The sequence below is a fragment of the Phycodurus eques genome, chromosome 18 (genome assembly GCF_024500275.1).
Source record: "Phycodurus eques isolate BA_2022a chromosome 18, UOR_Pequ_1.1, whole genome shotgun sequence".
Lineage (NCBI taxonomy): Eukaryota > Metazoa > Chordata > Actinopteri > Syngnathiformes > Syngnathidae > Phycodurus > Phycodurus eques.
In genome coordinates this window covers 10,107,065-10,128,445 of record NC_084542.1, presented here as the reverse complement: position 1 = coordinate 10,128,445, position 21,381 = coordinate 10,107,065, and the positions used below count along the sequence as shown (strand labels likewise).

The 21,381-nt window shown below is 39.1% G+C and overlaps 1 protein-coding gene across 1 annotated transcript in view; it reads left to right on the top strand.

Moving 5' to 3' along the window:
- The window catches only part of LOC133416810 (disks large-associated protein 2-like), a 68,714-nt gene that overhangs the window by 45,760 nt on the left and 1,573 nt on the right, over positions 1-21,381 (top strand). Inside the window, exons 6-10 of the mRNA XM_061704041.1 lie at positions 126-345; positions 16,629-16,987; positions 18,695-18,780; positions 18,889-19,295; positions 19,910-20,001. Coding sequence (XP_061560025.1) covers positions 126-345; positions 16,629-16,987; positions 18,695-18,780; positions 18,889-19,295; positions 19,910-20,001 — 1,164 coding nt within the window. The remainder of the gene's footprint in view (positions 1-125; positions 346-16,628; positions 16,988-18,694; positions 18,781-18,888; positions 19,296-19,909; positions 20,002-21,381) is intronic.

Here is a 21,381-nt window from a genome sequence, read left to right as displayed (position 1 = left end):
TTGTCAGAGGCATGTCCTTATGCTAACACTCCTTCATATTTGCTGTGCAAAGGGGAAGAATCAAAGTGAGAAAGAGAAAGGAAGAGGAAAAATTAAGGACTGCTATTCCTGTTTTTGTCTCTCAGGTGAGTGAGACTGAGATCAATGGCCAGTTTGAGTCAGTTTGCGAGTCCGTTTTTAGTGAAGTAGAATCCCAGGCTATGGAGGCCTTGGACCTGCCGGGTTCGTTCCGCACTCGAAGCCACAGTTACCTCCGTGCAATACAGGCTGGTTATTCCCAAGATGACGACTGCTTGCCTTCAATGACATCCTCCACTGTCACTTCAACTCTCAGATCCACAACAGGTAAAACAATAACCCGCTAAATCAGAGAGGGCCTAGACCACATATCCTCATGCATCCTATACATAAGCACAAACTTGACATACCTACATATGTACAGTGGGGAACCCTTGAATTTCTGAGATGCCAAGCTGATTTTCTTTGGAAGGTTTTTCATTGCCTTGATTGTTTAGATGGATTTGCTTGAGTGTCCGTTTGCACGCTCCATGCATCACTAGGTTGGTTACCTGTGCTGTTGCAAAGCTGTACACAGGCAAACGGGTCGCATACACTCACCACACAATACCACAACATGTCATGTCTCCAAGAAAAAGGCCCTGAGCATGAGAAACTGTGGTGTATACACTAAGTGTTGTCAGTCTTAGGGAGGGCTGAAGAAGGCCATGGGCATTTGTGTTAAGACAATAAACTACCTGCCCTCGCCCTGCTCTGATGCACCTGCACATTCATTTTGTAATTTGTAATTGACAGTCTAAAAACTAGAGCCATATGATAACATTCAGGTAAGTCAACACCCAAGAGAAAATAACACATATGCTGGTTGCACAAATGAACTGACAAGTCACGGTAAAGCTGTTGATTTGCCTTTGGCTAGTTGAGGTATTGCTGTATTGTGTTGCATGAAATATCTGAAGAGCACTGTCAGGCCAATTTATAAACGTGTCTATCACAGGACAGCTGGCTAATCCAATTGATTCGAGTGAACGATACAACTGAACAAACTCAAAACTGGAAATTTGTTCTCTAATTTCAGGATGTTTTGTTGTTCTGCTCTTTAAGTGTGATTTCACCGCTTTATGTAACACTGCATTTGCAATATCGATCTAAAAGTTGGGTTTCATTGTGCAAGCAGAGCTTTTTCAGCAGCTCCCTCACTAAGTGGATTTGGTGTTTGCCCTAAAGAGTAAAGCTATGAACCCTATTGAAACATTTTTATTTAAATATGTGCACTTATGTTGACTATACACTGATTTTTTGTACTTTATCTTTCTGTTTTTTTACGGATGATGTGGGCTTTTGTTTCCCTGTTGAATTTGGATTTTTGTATTTTATTTCAATCTACCAACTTCAATTTGGTTTCCATCAACGATTTCTTCTCTGTGACAGAAGCACTGAGGATAAATGAGTGCTCTCCAATCCCACCGTCTTATTTGCTGAACTTGAAACAGGCCAAATAAGCCATTTTTGAGGATTCAATCGCAAATTTACAGCTAACGTTTTGCCAACACAAAGGAAGGGCTCCATGGGTGGTGATTAGCTATCGCCTATTCAAGCTTATCTCTCCTATGGTGCACTATTTACACTGTTCCAAGGGAATAGTGGTCTAGAAATTAATGTTACCTGTATTGGCTGGGACAAAGATCGATTCTTCAATCAAGTTTTTCTTGGTAGCGCACAGACCTAGTTAATGCCTGAACTGTATGAACGTAACCCCATGTGAGGATAGTCGGAGGGGAAGGGATCCCGTGTGGTGCTCTGTAGGGCAGATGAGCAGCAAATCCTTCTCCATTTGACCATCCATCTCTTGAAGGATAACCAGGGGGAAAGATCAACTGGAGGCATCAGTGATGATTGTTGCAGGTATTTTAATACTGAAGCATACATATATCTATGTATATGTGTTTGCACTGCCTTCTCAGTGAATAAAATAGCTATTAACTGATAGTTTCTATAAAGAATTGGTAGAAGAACTCTGTTGTTTTGAGCAAACAACTCACAAAAATGCAGTCTCAATTTTTGTGCGGGATCAATGACAGCAGCAAATGCAATGCTGACTTTTGTGAGTTGTCTGCAATGCCGGTATATCAAGTGTACATAGACAACTGTAAATGTAAATATTTGAAAGGTGTATACTTCCCAAACTTCCAAATGTTTTCATTTTTGCAATCATAGAATCACCTCTGTCTCAGATGTCTCGTATGTGAACGCAAAGTCTACCCTTTGGCATTGAGTCTGTCAGCTGTCTTTGACTGTGGGATTGCAGCTCTCCCTTGTGCAGCCATCAAGTTGGGGGGGGGGGCGTCATATTATTCACCTTGGACCTAATATTTTCAATAGGGTTCATAACTGCTTCTTGGTCCAGTGGGTTGTGGATCTTCCACTCTTTTAACATCTTTTCGTTTGCACAAAATGGCACAAAATCCAAGTCGCTCAAAAACATTTTGATGAATCAATTCTCAAATAATCAAATGTTGATTTGATGATGATTGATGTGTTTGATTCCACTCTTTTCTGTGCTGTGCACTGTGCAGTGAAAAGATGGGAAAAAGCTTGTTATTCTTTGACATGACTGAGAAGGCAGTGTAAAACATTTTGACAAGCCTACAGTATGTGAGTTCTAGGACACAATTGTCCTGGTGGATTTAACACATTTACACAGCACAATAAATAAATAAATAAATGGATGAATAAAAATAAAAAATAAACCTAAAGCCAAATTGCATCCAAACACAATTTGCATCACCAAATTAGATGCATTTATAGCAATACTACATCCTGTATCATGGCTGAAAAAAAAGAACAATTGAGTCGCACTGTGCATGTCTGGAATTGCTAACTAACTCACGTATTGTAAGTTTGCCATAGATATGTGCAGTTGATGCTCTAAGTTCAGAACCTCAATCAAATCACACTCCAGCTGTTCCTTTCACCTCGCATTTTCCTGTTTGCATATTCAAATCTTTCTTCCAGAGGGATATGATGTTGTGGATGCGACCTCGTTTCTAAATGACGACATGATAGAGGACGATGATGGTGCCAGCTCCTCTGCCTATGCAGAGCTGGAGAGGCTAGAGAGAGAGACGGTGACTGCTCGCAGTCAGCACAGTACTAGCTCCACCGTAACGGCCATCTCGGTGCCCCCGACAACACCGCCATCATACAGGGTCCCCACTGCCTCGCCCATGGCCGCCACTGAGCCACCGGTCCCTCAAGCCATCCAGGCCTTCAAGGAGTCTGCAAACATGGTCGCTGCCTTTAACATGCAGTGGAAGGATGAAATCTCAGCTATGCGCTATGAGCTGGCAGAGCTACGGCGAGATGTCTGTGGGGAGCTGAAGACTTTCAACAGCAATTTCTTCAATTTCACTCAATGCTACAATATGTGGACGTTGTGTCGGGAGCCATGCAGCGATGGCACCACACAAACACAAGACAGAGTGTCCATTGGAATCCAAGCAGGATCCAGCTGGTCCATTCGGCAGCATACGCAGGACAAGTCAGTGATGTGTCAACCTGAACCGGCGCCGTTTAGCATCATGGATTTAATTAACGCACCCCGAATTGAGATCATAGAGGGAACCCCCGAGAGCACACCAGAGGGTCCGGGCAGTCCTGCTAGCCCACTTCCCATAGAGGACTTCCCATGGGAGATCAACAAAAAGCAAAGGGTCCCTAAGCCGCAAGAAATATGTGGCCACACAGGTGGTCACAGAAGTGCCAGTCTCGAACTGTGGTGCAGGAAGTACACCAGTGGGCCCATGTCATATATGTCTATGTCGTTCTAATCACTCCCATCTGTCATTTTCTATGGGACACGATGAGGAAGCCATGGCAAAACTTGGTATTTCCTTTAAAAAAGGTTATTGTTAGTCCCTTTATCCTCTGCAGACACTGTCTGTTATCTGTCAAAAAGGTTATAAAGTTCTTTTAACAGCCTCTAAGAGACCAATGTTTTAACCTTCAGATTGACATGACACGTGAATGTGAGCGAGATGGTAGCTGATCTTTAGATCAACAAGTGCCAACAAGAGCAGCATTGTCTTTCCTTAGTTGTCTTAAAAAAAAAAAATCGAACTCAAGCAAAATTTGAGGATGAATAACAAATTGGTTTGTCTCCGCACATTCATCTTAACTCATGTTCATTCCAGTTTCTCCATGTAGATACACTATCTTCACCACCTGCGTATACTGTGAATAACTTAAACCCTAAAAATAGTTTTCTAATGAATGCATCAAAATGAATAATACTATGTACGATAATATTTAAATGGAGTTAACTTTTAAGATATTCCAATCAAAGCGTTCTGTCACAATGGCCTTTGATTTATTTATTTTTTTAAGCCAATGTTGAATATTTCCAACATTAAATAAAGTTTATGTGGACTAACCACCAAAGGTAGAAACTGTTATCATTTAATAAAGAGAAAATGTACAATTTGGTTAAAAATAACAACAAAAACTCAATAAAAGGGTTGATTAACTATGTAGCTTGGGGTTATGAACCTTAAAATGAATGACAGACTGTGCAGTTACACAACATTTAAATGAGGGAAAAACAACAAGTGGGCTTCGAAATAATCTAGTACAAATGGTAATGGCTTCAAAAGCTCCATTTATGTTCCAGTCATGTTTGTATATAAATGTACAATTTTGTATACATATATGTATATAATACTATATTCAAATACTTACTGTACTGGTTGCACTGGTTGCAGTTCTAAGCATACTGTGTTGGATGAGCAGTGAGATAGGTTAGTAAAGAGTAGTCAATTTGGTTCGAAACCAAACACAGCACCTTTTCCATGTCTTTGAGGCCATTTATTTATTATGTCCATCACTTGGTTGGTAGCAGTGGTGACTGAAAGTTTGGTGCCTCAACAATCCTTGGTTGTACAGTATTATTTTATTGCATGAGTCTACAAATTCCCAATTTGAGGTGGTAAAAGCTTGACCTAAATTTGAACTCTTGCTGCTGAAAGATCAGCCCCCAACGTAGACAATCAGAGCCGCTGAGGGGCTCTACCTCGTCGATAAGTCCCCAGAGGTGCAGTTTGGTACCAATGAATGTACGGACACCGCCTCACTAGTGATGGCCGAGTTGGGCTCGTGACTAATCTTAATGGGTGGGAACCCCTGTTGAGGTTGTCAGTCACGACCTCGCTTATGAAACAATAGTAACCCATTCGCCGCTAGCATTCACTCTCGCCATTCATCCGCTCTGTTATTCCCTTCTCCCAACATGGTGTACCAAAGTTGAAGCCCAAAGGACTGGGGCTGACAGAAAGTATCTTCATGTTTTTAAGCCCTTATATCTGGACTATCACACACAAAAAAAACGAAGGCGCTGATTGGCCGATGATGAGATCTGTGTATCGCCGATCGATTGCTATTCCTTACAGTTCCCTGATGTCTGTCACAGCTGAATTTAAATGCAATGTTTCAAATTAAACAATACAAATTCAAATTATGTTTTTCAAGTTATGTTTTTGAATACAATTATTCAAGTGTAGAAATTCAAATTAAAATATAAATGACTCAAATGGAGTTCCTGCTGGCACATATTTCAGCCCATATACGCCGGTCGGAGAAAATACAAAAACCGGGCCGAGCCCAGCCCTTTAGATAGTTGCACCAGGCGTAGCGCTGTATTTGCACAAGTCATGAAAATAGACCCCATAGACTTCTCCTTTTTTGAACGTTTTCAATCTTAGACCCGCAGACCAGTTGGAGAAATTTGACATTTGGCATTTGACTGACTGTGGATGAAATTAACAACAAAATTATTGTTATTTATTATTAATTTTAGATAGCTGAAAATACTAAGAAAAGTGTGATTCGTCCATATTTCAAGAATAATCTTTACAACCATTGTTTTAACAATTAAATTACATGATTTGTAACAAAAGAAAAATGTTAAATTAAGCCTGTTCACATTAAACATATGCATCACATAAAAAAATTATATAATAGCTACTTACCTACTTACTGGTTATTGTTGAGAAATATGAACAGTTTAGAGAGAGTAATTCCATCAAATCTATGAGATACAGACCTGCTAACTAGCTATTGACTTTCCATCCGTGTGTAGCGTTGCAATCGAGAGATGCGAAAATCTCGCACTGAATGTTCTCAAATTCTGATTCCGTGCTAGTTTCGTATTGAGCAGAATGAATTGTGTCATTGTGTCTATGTGGATGTAGCTCAACTTCCCACAGCTGAAGTTGCAGGCTACTAACTAGTCAAGACATAATCAACAGCACCTCTGCTGGTTGCAGTTAAGTACTGCACTCCATTCATTCCCCATCAATTTCAAATAATCAACATATTTCTTAATGATCTATTCAACAACTAATCAGTTATTATGCCCATCCCTAGGAGTAATACATTTTAACAAATAATAATTCGCTTTTTGGCATTGGTAGGTATATTTTTCAGCAGAGCTTTGTGAAAGAAATGTTGGCAGATGGGTGAAGGTTCAAATTCATTGTTGCTATATCCCACATGTGCAATATTTAACATTTTCTGTTATATATTTAAATGTCAACAAAAAGCAGGTTTTTCATTATTTCAGTGAAGGCATATGACTGTGAAATATCTAGCTTATAAAGATTTATATGTATACATATACACAGTATATTTCAAGAGACATTATTCGAGGGAATTACAATGGCATTTCTCAACAATATTTTCTCCTTTGTTGGGGGAATGCAAGGTGATTTTAAGGTGCTGGCCAATCATGATGTCTCCAATCTGTATTCATTCATTCTATGCAAATTATTGGTTCTTTGGTGTATTTTTGATTCATCTGGATATTAAGTTGCTTGTGATCGAATGTTTTTTTCTTTTGGTGACAGTTTCTTTCCTACATATGCTGTATTAAATGAAACTTAATTTCTGCACTTGCTTGTTTTCGCCTACCACAATCAAAACTTTAGCTGGTGAATTTCTTTTGTAGTAGCCTCATGTACTCACACAAGTAGTTTTTGTTGTTGATATGAAATGCTGTGCAAAGTCATATTTTTCTAAAACGCAAAAAAAACCTCTCAAATTCACTAAACCTATTTGAGTTATCTTGAGTTTCATCATAATGTCATCATTTTTCCAGATGTGCCCATCCCTTGATATAAGTAAATGTAGCAACAAAAATCAACACATTGGTCTATAAATTATTTAAAAATAAACATGAAAAGTAGACATTTTCGAGTAGAGCGAAAATGGACAAAGGGTATTTTTTTCAAATGAAATCTACAATTGGCTGTTTGTTTCTTCATTCCAATATATTTGTTTGAATATTCTGTTAATAATATGTTGTCACCCAGAGATCTAATGAAACAACTGTGCCAAATGTATCATATGTAGTTATTAGGACAAACGCTTTTGAATGGATCTTAGTTGCACCTGATACGCTTCCATTTTTTAAGCCCTTGGTTCTCTTTCATGGTTCATTTCTTCACGAGGAAATGTGCTTCTCTGTTTTGCATCAGTCATGATGCAATTTTCAGGGATCTCAGACTGCAAATGTTTAGTGAATCTGATTCTGTCCGTGTTCTAAAACATCCCTTTTGAATACAGTCGTTTAGCCTGCATTTGTTAGCTTGTGCTTATATTTTGTAAACGAATGAAACGTATGTAATACTTTTGCTTTCAAATTCTGTTTGCTTACTGTGGTGTTTTTGTGAATTTTCCAACTTTTCTTGGCCTTATGTATTTTTCATAAATTGATATAAAACACTGAATTAAAAATGCTTATAATGTTTATGTTGGTGCCAATTTAATGGGGGTCATAGCTTTACAATAACATCCCAAAAAAAGTTGCACACACCGAGTTGTTTACCCTAAAACACATCAAAAACATTTTATAGGTCTTGCCAAGCTTTTTATTTTATTTTTATTTTATTTTTTATTTGAGGAATGCTGTCATTTTTTGGGTTGGTTATTATTTCCTTTTTCTTTTATTCCCCATTTCAGGCGCCCGTAGCTTAGCTGGGGGGCGTAGAGAGTACGGTAGGTCCGGTAGGGAACGGCTTTATTATTTCTTTCTTCTATATGTTTCATACGTTTTGTCTGACCCATTGACATTTTTCACTTGGTAGAAATGAAAATGATTTCATGCTCACGCTAATGTATTTGAACTGTCTTAATTTTTCTGACATTGAAGTCCGTGGAAAGTTTGTGTACTAGTACTTGGTAAAGGAGTAAAAAACAAAACAAAAAGAAGTAGTTGCCATCATGTGAGTAGTAGCACACAATCATATTTATTTTTGTTGGCAACTGTTCAAATCTGTATTTTGTATGCTTCTGGAGGATAACTTCACAGAGCATGAATTTTTTTCAGAAATTCCATACTTTAGTTTTCTTCATTTGCTGTTTATTTTAATCTCTTTAAAATTTAAGGTCCGTTAAATCCTATTGTTTTTAACACTAATGCATCCTCTTGCTTTAACCATTTTACAGAATCAATTTTGACACATTACTGTATCTTTTTGTGTTTTTAATGTACTGGCATGCAGCAAGGCAGGTTACGACCAAATATACAGCTTTGTTCTACAAACCAGCACAAATCAATGCTCTGAAAAATCTCTGAATAATAACAACATGACATTTTTTACTTTTACGATAATTACAGTGGAACCTCAAAAGTCAAACGACCCTAAGATTGTACAAGTCCTATCCATCCATCCATTTTCTGAGCCGCTTCTCCTCACTAGGGTCGCGGGCGTGCTGGAGCCTATCCCAGCTATCATCGGGCAGGAGGTGGGGTACACCCTGAACTGGTTGCCAGCCAATCACAGGGGACATACAAACAAACAACCATTCGCACTCACATTCACACCTACGGGCAATTTAGAGTTGTCAATCAACCTACCATGTATGTTTATGGGATGTGGGAGGGAACCGGAATGCCCGGAGAAAACCCACGCAGGCACGGGGAGAACATGCAAACTCCACACAGGCGGGGCCGGGGACTGAACCCCGGTCCTCAGAACTGTGAGGCAGACGCTCTAACCAGTCGTCCACCGTGTCGCCCGTACAAGTCCTAATTCATCTAAAATGTTAGGGAAACATTTTTTAGTTCTCAAGACTTATGTACAGCAAACATCAAATAATTTTATTCTAAAAAAAAAAGAATACATACAGCTAAATACTCCAGCGTTATCATACGCGTTGTTGCTGTGTCACTGCCCTCACTGAGTGTTTTATTGATTTCACGTTTTACTATTAAGACAGGTTATGATTTTTGATACAACACTTGATACATTTTGAAGTAAAAACACCTCATCTTAGTATTATGCCTTTGTTATTCATCTGTAAAGTTAAGCCTAAGAGCCTCACTAAGGCTACGTTCACACTGCAGGCCATGGTCCTCAATTCAGATTTGAGTTAAATCCTATCTTTTTAGTGTTTTATGACTATGCTTCAGTACTAACAGTGATTAAGTTTTACACTTTTATTACCGTTAACAATGTTAAAATAAAACAAAGCAAATGATGGTGACCCAAGAACAAAACTATTTCAATTTCCTTATATGATGAAAAACAAATCAAAGGGTGACTAGCGTCCCAGAACAGATGCAACATTATAGGTTCCACTGTAAAGGCCTTTTACAAAGAAACTAAATGAATTTGGTTCTTCTATTCTACTACTGCGAAGAACGGCATACTTTACAGTCAATGTAATACCTTTAATAGAAACTGATGTATTTTCCCAGGCTTAAAGGATTATGTAATAATGATGTTGAGTATATGGGCCCAATATTCATACTTAAACTTTTGCTCCCTGGCTCCCCCATAAATGTAAAATTTTGTAAATACAGCTCGACAGTGGTCTTCGTTAATACATAAATTCTTGAAATAAACAGTTCTCTGATCATTGTAGTGTGCAGCAAGGTTTGTACAAGCACCGCACAAAATGCTGAACAGTAACATCGAGACCTACGCTAGAGCTAACACAACTTAAGGGTAGACTGAAGTAAGAAGAAGGGATTCCACTGCAATAAGTCAAGCCACGGTTTTATAAAAATTATTTTGAAGCTGCTATGCTAAGACGAACTAATTACATATTAGTACTTTTTTTTTTTTAATTTATTAGGGTTTTTTTGTGTGCATGGTTTGGAAAGATTTAACAATTTTGGAAAGACAAAGGTCCAGATGATATTTGACCACATGAACATTGTAAAAAGACATTATTCAGATCCTAACTGGTAGACACTGATTTGTATTGGTTTGTTGTGATATTATCATACATGTAAGGTTGCACCACCTTGCATCCATGGGGGCATCACCACTGTATGTATATATGTATGTGGCGACCAAACAACATGCTTGTTTTATTCTGCAAACTATTTACATTATATATATAAAAAAAATACCAACGTTTTTAATGTAGGAAATCCAACGGCTGAATCATGCACACCCTCAGGTGTCCTACCTGTAAATGTCCTCTGTCAGATCACTCATACATCTCGTCATCCACTTACCCATCTTCATGAGCCAGCCCTCACGCACGCTTAATGCAGCCTATGACATGCAGATGCACAGAACAGAGATTGTATATTATACAAGGAAAGCCATTGGAGGATGCAGTTTTTATAGAAAACCCATTAATACATTTGCTATAGCGATTGTTCTCACTAAAGTCGTAGATAAACTACAGCCTATTTCAGCTGACTTTGGGCGAGAGGCGGAGTACGGTCTGGAATAGTTGCCAGCTAATTTGCAGGGCATGGAGAAAGCCCTATTGATCTTACTGAAAAATAGAATACAATTGTGTTGAATGTAATTCCATATTGGCCGCTGAGCCTCACGGATTCAACCAAGCAGTACAGTTAATTTACTGTACGTATAGTTCACATTTCTATGTTTCCATTGTAAAGCTATCCCAAGATATCAGACATGTACCATCCAAATTCTCAGCACCTTTTTGTTGGTGTACTGGTTGCAGTAGTTCAGGACAGTACAAAGTATACAACTTATAACAATCACTTCAGCACTACTTCGCTGCAACCAGCGGATGTGCTGTTGATTCTGTTCGGTTTAATAAAATACAACATGTGAGCTAATGTCAATTGAGCTACGTAACTTCTCCTGGCAGCATTGTTCTACTCAATACAACAGTGGCATCAAGAAAGGGTAAATTTTGAATCTGAAAATCTGCATTTACCCATCCGAATTGAACTGTACCACTGGATGGAAACGTGGCTAAAAAGGCCCGTGCATTGTAGCTGAGGTTTCGTCTTAGTACTTAACCACCAGGCACAATTTTCAACCAAAATCTTTGAAATTATTGTTAGTATGTGAACAGGACAGTACAGAACTACATTTCTATAAGGAAATGTGTTGAGGTAGTTGTGGTCAATGGTGATATTGATACTTTTTGTTTTGTTTTTGTCAGGTTGTTTTTCTTTACTGTGATTGGTGTCACAGGGACTACAAAGCTGTATATACAGTAAAGTCACTACTTAGTAAGTTGTTTGGCAGAGTGCAGAGATGAAATGTTTCTCGTTAAAGGATTAGTTTTAGTGGTTTCGAGGATTTACAAGACTAATATTTATCCTAATCTTAATTTACATAAATAATTGAGCCGGCATAGTTGAAATGAGGGAGGATTAGCATAACACAATCACTCTGTTCCATCTCCAGCCCCCATGCTCATGCAAAGCTTGTCAGTCATTGCACGTCATTAAGCACTACTCCGCCCTGATCTGCGTCAGAGCGGCCTCTCACCAGCCTCTCTGCCAGCCCTACTTCGCAACTGTGGCAAAGACGGCATCTGGCACGAGTGGACGGAGTCGCAAGGCGGGCAGTGACTTTTTGAACTATTACAACGGTCATTCTGAAACTTTGGTCGGGAGCACAAAAGTCTACACTATTTAAATGGTCTGTTGAATTAAGAATTCATAAGACACTATACTTGTAAGTGAATAAACATGTAAGCAATCTTAACCTTAAAGTGAGATTGTTATATAATTCTGATATGAAATGATACTCATGACACTACATACTGTAGTCCAGTAAGCAGTCGTTAAAAAGTACTGTATTACCGTATGTCTTTTCTGAGGCGCTCCAGAGGTCTCATTTTATTCTTTGTTTAAATAACAATTGACATTTTTCAAATGTAATGTGAAAGTCCAACATTTGACTTGATTTTATACTTGTCTTGTGATTGTCTGTATGTATTGTACATTATGATAACATGTTACTGTGTGTTTTGAGATGATGCATGAGTAGTACAAGTACAATATGGATTGCTCTTTAGAAGTACATCATGATACATGGGCAACATAATCACTTGAATTCTGATAAACAAATGTCAAGCATTTGGACGTTTGTAAGAGCAATACTTAATATTTGGACACTGTAAGCAGATTGTTAATGTAAAAAAAGCTGATGGTGTTTCAGAAAATGCAGATTTCAGAGAATTGTTGCCCACTGTATGATGACATTGGAAGTGGCAAAAGAAACACAGGTAAAGTTGGACAACCAGAGCCATTACATATTAGTATTAGTTCTGAAATTGTCCACGATGGTTCACCAATTGAGCTCATTAGCACTGCAAGAATAAGAAACTGCAGTAAATCCAGAATAACTGTGTTCCTTTCCTGACTGATGTAACAACTGCATTTGCAATGAAAAAAAAACATCAATATTTGCTTTAGAAGTCAGTCTCTGTTTTGGTATGTAAATGTAGTCCCAGTACGTGTGCGTTTTTATCTGTGTCACGCTTGGACGAGCCTGCAATAACTGGCTCTGCTTGGCTCTTGCAGGAATTCAGTTTCGTCTCCCTACTTCATGCAGTGTGGACCGAGCTCAGCCACCACCAGGTACCAGTCAGTTTCCATCTTTTAGCTTGACTTTGTGCAACACGGTGTATATTTTATATTTGCAGCGGATGTATAAAAGTTTACCTGGAGGACATCTTGATTTATTATACTGTTAGTTAGTTAGTTAGTTAGTTAGTAGTGAGATAGGATTACTAAAGGATTACTAAACAATTACATAAATAATTTCTACAAACCTTGTCTGTGGTGCAGCATGAATACCTGTAGTTCAGGGGCTCTATTATTTTATCCAAAAATACATTAATATATACTTTTAATTAGGGTGCAAGTGTTGTTCTGTGTTGCTCTTTTTTCTCTCTCTCTCTGCCTATGTGGATGACATAGACTCCACCTTTCAGACAAGCATTGAGTAATGCAGTCTTGAAATGGCAATGGGTCAGTGAGGAGAAGGAGATAATTACATCAGGAGCAAGAGTAAGGTTGTTATTTCGTCTTTAGTTGCTGGGGGCGTCCCTTTGTCTGACCTGTGGGAGACTGACGAGGGTTACTTTAGAAACTTCCAGAGAACGTCTATTATGATGTGTCTAAATACTGTAACTGTTTAGGACGGGATTCTCACTCCATTTTCGGTATTCGCAGCACATTTTAGCTGAGCAACAGGCACATTTGATAGCAATGGCATTCAGGTTGATTTATTCCTGACACAACCTCCAGTGTCTGTTGACTGAACTATACAGCAAACATTCCCATTCAAACACAAGAAAATGGAGAAAGCAGCACAAAGGACAGAATACAACAACCAATCTTTCAGCTAAATCAGTAAAGACTTGTAGTTGGAAGTCATTTACTGATGTGCTTCATTTGACGGGCCTTGGGGATTAAATGCTCAAGAGGGGCAAGTCAGGTCACTGACGTTATTGTTAGAACGGTAACATACCCAAAAAATTGGCAGAAAATAAGTGAGGCTACATTACATCTGTTACTTTTTGATTATTTGTCAAAAAACATTAGTTTCTTAAGCCTTGCTTCAATATTACCCTCAGGTCCCTCTACACAAAACTCTATCAATATTGTTAAAAACTGTTTTATTTTGTGGTTCATTTACCTTCTAAGACATTTTAGAGCGGGTCATTGAGTGAACGTTTTTGACTCCATTATTGTTCCTATGTAAAAGCTGAAAATGGTCATCTGTGAAAATGAAGAATATGCACCCGTGATGTGTTCAACAATTGCAAACCACGGCGCTGTTGTAGCTTTTGTGAAGTGTACCTTTATCGCACTGTTACTTTGACGAGCAGAGAGGCATATTTAGATTTTAAAGCCACATGCATAAACATAGGGCTTCAAAAATCCACTTTGGGATAAGACCCGTGAGGACTAGCAGTTGGTGTGTATGTGTGCACATTGTGCCATATTCTCCTGTAATTTTCTAAGCGCCTGGATCTTCATACTTTTCATGTACACATATTCTCCAGACGCACCCATCAATGAGTGTGGACACATCAGAGAAGGATGACTCATTGACAGCAGAGGCTGTCTGGAAATTATGGAACATGGAGTTTTCCTAGGACGTGTAAATTTCTTTGAAATCTATTAAAAAGATAAAGCACACTAAGTGTGAAAATGCCTTATATCGTGGGTCGTGTGTGGACCGTTCCAGATACACTTACACTTTGAAGATGAGTATGCCTTTTATTCTGTATGAAATAAATCCAAAAAAGGTCATTTAATCAGAATACTGTGTTTATGACTGAACAAATGTTTGGAGGTCCACCAGTAAAAAAGGGAGTGTGCCCCAACGTGTTCTAGATCAGCGGTGCCAAAAAAATCTTTACATCACAGACCAGTTTCACTTAGATATGCATATTTTGACGGTCCAGTATAGAAACAAAAACAAGCAAATGATTAAATATACTACTCACCATTACTCCGTTACAGTGAGGTGTTTGAAAGTGTTTGCTGTAATTACTAGGAGTCTGGAGCCCGAGCTGCGCCTGCTTCTCTTCAACGAGTTGGTCCCATCTTGGGGTAAAAATTAAAGAAAATATGTGACAGTGGCAGTTTGAATACATGTGATAGCTTTCTTTTACAATAGTATTAGTATGCGAGGCATACATATTGTAACTGCAATCAAACTTCAAGCACAATATGATGTTTAACCTTCCCAGGGCACTTGACTTTCTACAGCCTCTGAAGCACAAAAGAGGAAAAGTGCTTAAGTCAAAGGGAGAATCTGCACAGCCAAAATAATGCGCAGCTACGTACCTTTTCCCTTCTTATGCACATTGGAGAATATGACGCATAGCGCTTATTTACAGACATAGCCGGCTAATTGGCTAATATGCATGCTGTTTTTTGCTGGTCCGTGTGAATGGACATTGTTTTGACATCCTTTTTGTCTGCATGCGAATATTTTAAAACATGCAAAGAAAAACAAGACATTTATTAAATTGTTGTCGTATAAAAGTACCATCATCTTTATGGTAAAAGTCTTTTGTTTGCAGCTTTCAGCTGGTGAGCAGGTCTGTATGTAACATGTTGAGCGATGATCAGATGGCTAGAGGATGTATAAATAGACAATGTGGCGCTTCATATTGCCTGAGTCATAAAGCTTCATTTTGGAATCCTCCCACTGTCTCTTGCAGCACTGCAGCCCCTTCAAGTTGGAAGAAAGTCAAGTCTGTGATGGGATTTGTCTTAACAGAATTTCTGTGGTTTTGTTGCACTTAATTAGCTCTTAGCCAAAGAAGTAATGCAAGCTTGTGTGAGTGGGTGTGTGCACGGATACGTGCGTTTGTGTGTGTGCTGTGACTACACCTGTTAACATTGATGAATGTGTTTTAGCAGGCAACCGATACCCTAATTCTTCAGTTATCTCTGTCTTCACCAGTGTATGAATTAAAGGAACATTGTGTGTTGTGTGAATTCTCTCCAACCTGTGTGATTCATGTTAGCTTTGTTCTGCTAATGTGGATATTTAACATTTGATTAAATCCATAAACTCAAAAGGTTATTCTGGAAGTACCTGTTGTTTTATTTGTTTTTATTTCAACATTAGTTATTAAACATATTGGAAAAGTAAAAATAGGACTACTACTTTGTAAAATGTGGATGAATCCATGAAGTTTAAGGTCAATGTAAACAAAGGTATTGGGACAAAACTCTAAATCAATCTGAATTTTAGCCTCCCCCTTGAATCTACAAGTGAAAGCCTGGACCTCAAATATAAAACAAGTTTGAGATGAGCTACAACAGTGATTGTGAGCCAGAATCTCTTGGGTCCAACATCAGCTATGTCTGACTTCAAGAAAATTATTGTGGATGAATGTAAACAAAAATTCCAGCAGACATAATGTTGGAGAAACTCTTCCCCGAGGAGTGGAAACTGTTGTTTTAGCTTCTTCCATTTTCACTCTGTTTAGGCAGAGTTGCCAGTGTACCAATACTTTTGTTCCTGTGAATGAATGTCTTTTCTGTGAGCAAATTAGAGGACTAAAAAGCCAGAGTTCCATGTGGAAGAATCCCACTCAGCATTTCATTTGCACTTGCTAGAGCAAATCTCCTCTATTAACCTTGATTTCACTGCCCCAGTAACACGCACTCATTTTACACACAGGTGCTTTGGAACTTACAGCAACATCTCCTCAGTGACCTTTACCTTGTTAAAGGTGTCTTGAGTTTCCATCATGCTGTTTCTCTCGCTTCTGGGTATTTTTTTCATCAAGTTTTGTTTTTTATTCATTCTCTACCCTTGTCTTCGTCCTGTCATCCTGCTTGTGCTATCCAGTGGTGTCATATCCTCCTAGTTTCAAGAAGACTCCACCTCCTGTGCCCCCGCGTGCCACCACCAAGCCTCTTATCTCTGTGACAGCCCAGAGCAGCACCGAGTCCACCCAAGATGCCTACCAGGAGGGGAGGCCACCGCGAGGCGGTCTGTGGACCACCGACAGCCTCGGACGCCCCATCTACAGCTCCATGGACAGCCTGGACAGCTCCAAGGCGGTCACGATGGCCATGGAGTCTGCGGCGCCCAAGAGGCACGCGTCTTTGGGCAGCCACAGCTCCATCCAGACATGCGACAAAGCCGTGTTGGTATCCAAGGCAGAAGAGTACCTCAAAACCCCTAGATCCTCTATCGGGATACAGGTATGTACAGCATAACGACCGGACTGTAACGATGACAATCTTCTTGAATCTCATGTGTAGAGAAGTAAGATGTTTCCAGTCAATCTTAGGATAAAACGCCATTTAAATCAGAAGAACTATGGCTTTAAAACAGATGCATGCTTCAAGTATGTTTAGTCATTCAGTGCGAGTTAGAGTTAATTTATTAGAGGCCAACTCTTGGCTAGTTTAGTTTACATCAGTCTCCATTAGCGATAGGTAGTGATGTTACGGGTTGCGCCAAGTCTTCGGGGCGTGTGTCAAGTAATGAAGGGGGCGTGTCCACGAGGTGTGTATCGAGGCTTGCTTCATTTGGGGGAGGGGCCGGAAATTATGACGTCCGAAGCTTCGCTGCCCAACTGTACCACGTGACCGCTTCAGGAAGTGGTTCAGAATTTAGCGCAATGTGTGACACTTTGACATAGCAATATAGACCCCGTCAAGCGGCTCCATGAAAATGTGGGTTTATGCCATTCTCCAAAGTTGACAAAAACATTACACAAGCTGCCATACTGGTACATATCAATACATTATAGTAGTGTCAAAAGCTTAATTTCGTTAAGTAGTTCAATTCAAAAAGTGAAACTCATTATGGAGATGCACCACACACACAGAAATATTTCATGTATAATTTTGATGATTATAGCTTCGAAACTGCAAATGACAACTCCAAATTCACCATCTCTAGAAACTAGAACAAAACATAACAAACTATAAAGAAACAATGGAATTTATTTTTTAATGTAGAATTTAGGCAGGAATTTAGGGATAGGTATACAAAAACCATTGTCGATCAAGCAATTTTAATTTATCTTATCGATTGTTAGTAATGGGTTTTGGTCAGAACCCCTGTTTCCATGCCAATGTGGTATGGAACAGAATAATTTGCCAAGAGCAGGGGTCAGCATGGACATCGCTCAACTTCCTTTAACTAACTTTATGTTGATTTGCTTGGACGACAAACTAGACTAACTCAACTGCTGGTTGCATACAAGTATTACACCACAGTTTGCTTCAGCTAGTTCAAGATTAGATGAATCAACAATCCATTCCAGACAACTGACAGAATTTTTAATGATAAATTAATTGATTATTATTCCCGTGTCTAGTCTCCAGTAACTCCTCCAACTTTTCTGTGCGTTACCATAGGGTTGATATCTAATCTAATTTAGGGATTGCTTTTTATTGAATCTTAGTTATTATCTTCTTTTCACTACTGTCCAATGACAATCGTGGAAGTTGAATTACATAAGAACACTCCATAAAAAATGGTTATTGGACAGACTTAGCACAACAAATGTCTTTTCAAAATGAACCCTATATTTTGCACATCATTTAATGTAGACACAAAACCATGTGACCAGTATAACAATATAAATCCCTCCAAATATGAAACAGGTAAAATACAAGCTACGAGTTTCCGAGCAGTTGTATTTACAAACAGCTAGTGCAAACAATTCTGAACAGGTTCAACAATGCCAATGTACGACAACTTGCTTGTCGCTGTGCACACTGTACTGTACTGTAAAGCACCACTCAGAGGCCCTGCAAGGAATTCGTACCTAAAGAGAAAGAAGTCATGACGCAGCAGAAGAATGCATGTGGAAAAGTTCAAGCTTCTCTTTGGAGTTTGAGAGAAGTTTGATTATATTTCAATTTGAATGTCAAGTTGTGCCATCTCTTCAACAGGTGGAAACTGTGACAGATTCCGAGACTGAAAGCAAGGGCCTTCCGCAGTTTCACTCTATAGGTATCCAGGTGGAGGATCACAAAAGGTACGAGGCACTTGCCTTTTCATTACATTTTCGTAACTGTGATGTTGTCTCTTCACCTCGTCCTGGATTTGTACGCCAACATTAATCAGATGACCCGTGCACGTTTAGGCGTGGGCGGGTCAAGCGCTCCAACAGTGTTACCACTGCAGTGCAAGCCGACATGGAGCTGGAAGGCTTCCCTTCCATGGAAGACAAGGGTCTGCAGTTCGGTGGCGCTTTTGGTCGCCACTCTGAGCCCAGCACGCCCACGCAGTACGGGGCCATCCGCACAGTGCGCACACAGGGCCTGTTTAGCTACAGAGAGGACTATCGGGCCTCCAGTGGGGCCCCCAGCCTGCAGCCTGAACCCTGGCTGGCTGAACCTAGCCTGGAGGCCAGTGAGATGGGTCGAGTGTCTCCTCTTCGCAGGGATGGCGGCTGGTTCATGCAGCTTCTTCACAATGAATCCAAAAGGATGGAGGGATGGTGTAAAGAGATGGAGAGGGAGGCAGAGGAGCATGATCTGTCGGAGGAGAGTGAGCGTCCTTCTTTTTGTTTTTGTCTGGCAGCATTGAGCTGACAATATAGACACGAAATAGCTGCAATGTGTTATTAGTTAAGAATTCTGGCGATATAGAAATATATATAGAAACTGAGTAATTAATACTCATCGTTTTATGCCATCTAAAATGTACATATATAAATGATAATGGAAGATAATTAAAAGTAATCAATAACTGAACATTATGAATTATGTAAATTGTTTGGAATTAATGTAAAAAATAGTTTTAAGAAGATACTAATAATAATTAAGAAGATACTAATAATAATTAAGAAGGTTGATTGTGTAAAACATTTATAGGAAATGAGGAAAACACTTTCCTTATTATTTTATCTAAAATTAATATAGAAATAATATGATTTATAATTCATCACCAATTGACACATTTTAATGTTGACTGTCGAGAATTGATATCTGATTAATTGTCTTGAAGCAATAGAGGGCGAATATTAGTTGTATCTTCTGCCAGCTAAAATTAGTATGAAAATAATATTTAAAAAAAGAAAAAATAAACATAAAAATGGATTTATTGTTAATTTACCCCATGGTAAAACACTTTTCAACGTATTATTTTTGTTATTGTTGCAGTTCTCGGGAAAATCCGGAGTGCGGTGGGAAGTGCTCAGCTGTTAATGTCCCAAAAGTTTCAGCAGTTTTACTGGCTGTGTCAGCAAAATCTGGTGAGTGATGGGCAACACAACCTTTATGCACTGTTGAAAATCCCCGCAGTATCGGACAACATGCTTTTAATTTGTTTCTAAGAGAGTTGCATTATGGGTAAACGTACCCTTCTCTCCCCGCCTGAGCTTGGAGAATCTTGTTTGCCCTCCAGAAATGGATCGCAGCAATCAATAGTGAATCGGTCCCTCTGCTGCTGTTGAGCTCTCAGGAAACGAAGGGGGAATTCCAATCGGAAGCACTTGAGCCCTTCCATTAATGCACATAGGCAGCAGTTCGAATTGGGTCTCAGAGTCTAAATAATGGACTGCCACCCCATCTCACTGCTTTGTCCTCATGTCCCTGCACCACATCCACGCCTGCAGTGGCTACCTTCATTAACATACGCAGACTGACCAAAACTTTATGACCACCTGCACAATCTAATAAGATCAGAAGAGCTGCAGGGGGGGGGGGGGGGGGGGGAATGTGCCTTTACAGAGACAATAAAACAGGTTTGCTTGTCACTGTTACAGAGGTATTATTTATATATGTTTAATATTGTGCTTGTTGTTTGCAGTGGTATTGAACTACAGTACACTGCATCTTACTGAGGTTACCACGTTTTGCTCAAGGAGAATCAAAACATGACAGATTAAAGGCTATTGAAGACAATTCAACAGGTTCAAAAAACACTTGCCACATTTCAGTAGAAGTGCTGCAAATTAACCATAAATATAAGCAAATGATGAATATATATACAGTAATATGCAAAATAGAATTTACTCACCGAGAGAAAATCCACCATTTTCTGTCCTTGTTGGAGGGTTTAATTAGTGTTGTGGAATTAAACTGTGCATCCACAGTCGAGGGAGGCTAATGTTCACAAGACAAGACAGCCCAAGTTGTAATTTTAATAGCTTGGCAACTAGTACATCCACGACTAAAAGCCAAATCTTACCATCTTTTAGCCAGTTTGTTGAGAAAAAAAAAAAAAAAAAAAACAATGTAAACTACGATTCAGGAGATATACTACAGATGCAGTTTAGCTAGCTCTCAGTGTTAGCTTCCTCTTCTTCTTCTTTTTGTTTGTTGGCGGGTGGCATCAAACGTCGAAGATGCAATATCGCCACCTACTGTGCTGGAGGGGGGATCGGAGTACGTCTATACATATCATATGTACAGTACTAGGGAGCAAAAATAATACATAAAAAAAACAAATAAACTTTAAACTAGATACTCTTTATCAATCCTGTTTCATTTAAAAACTGAAATTTCTTCTGTACATATCTCAGATTAAATACCGGAACCCGACTTTTCTCTCTTAGCCTCCCTCTGCTTATTTCATACCTTTGACAATAACAAATAACATGTTCAACACTCTCCTCCTCTTCTCCACATTC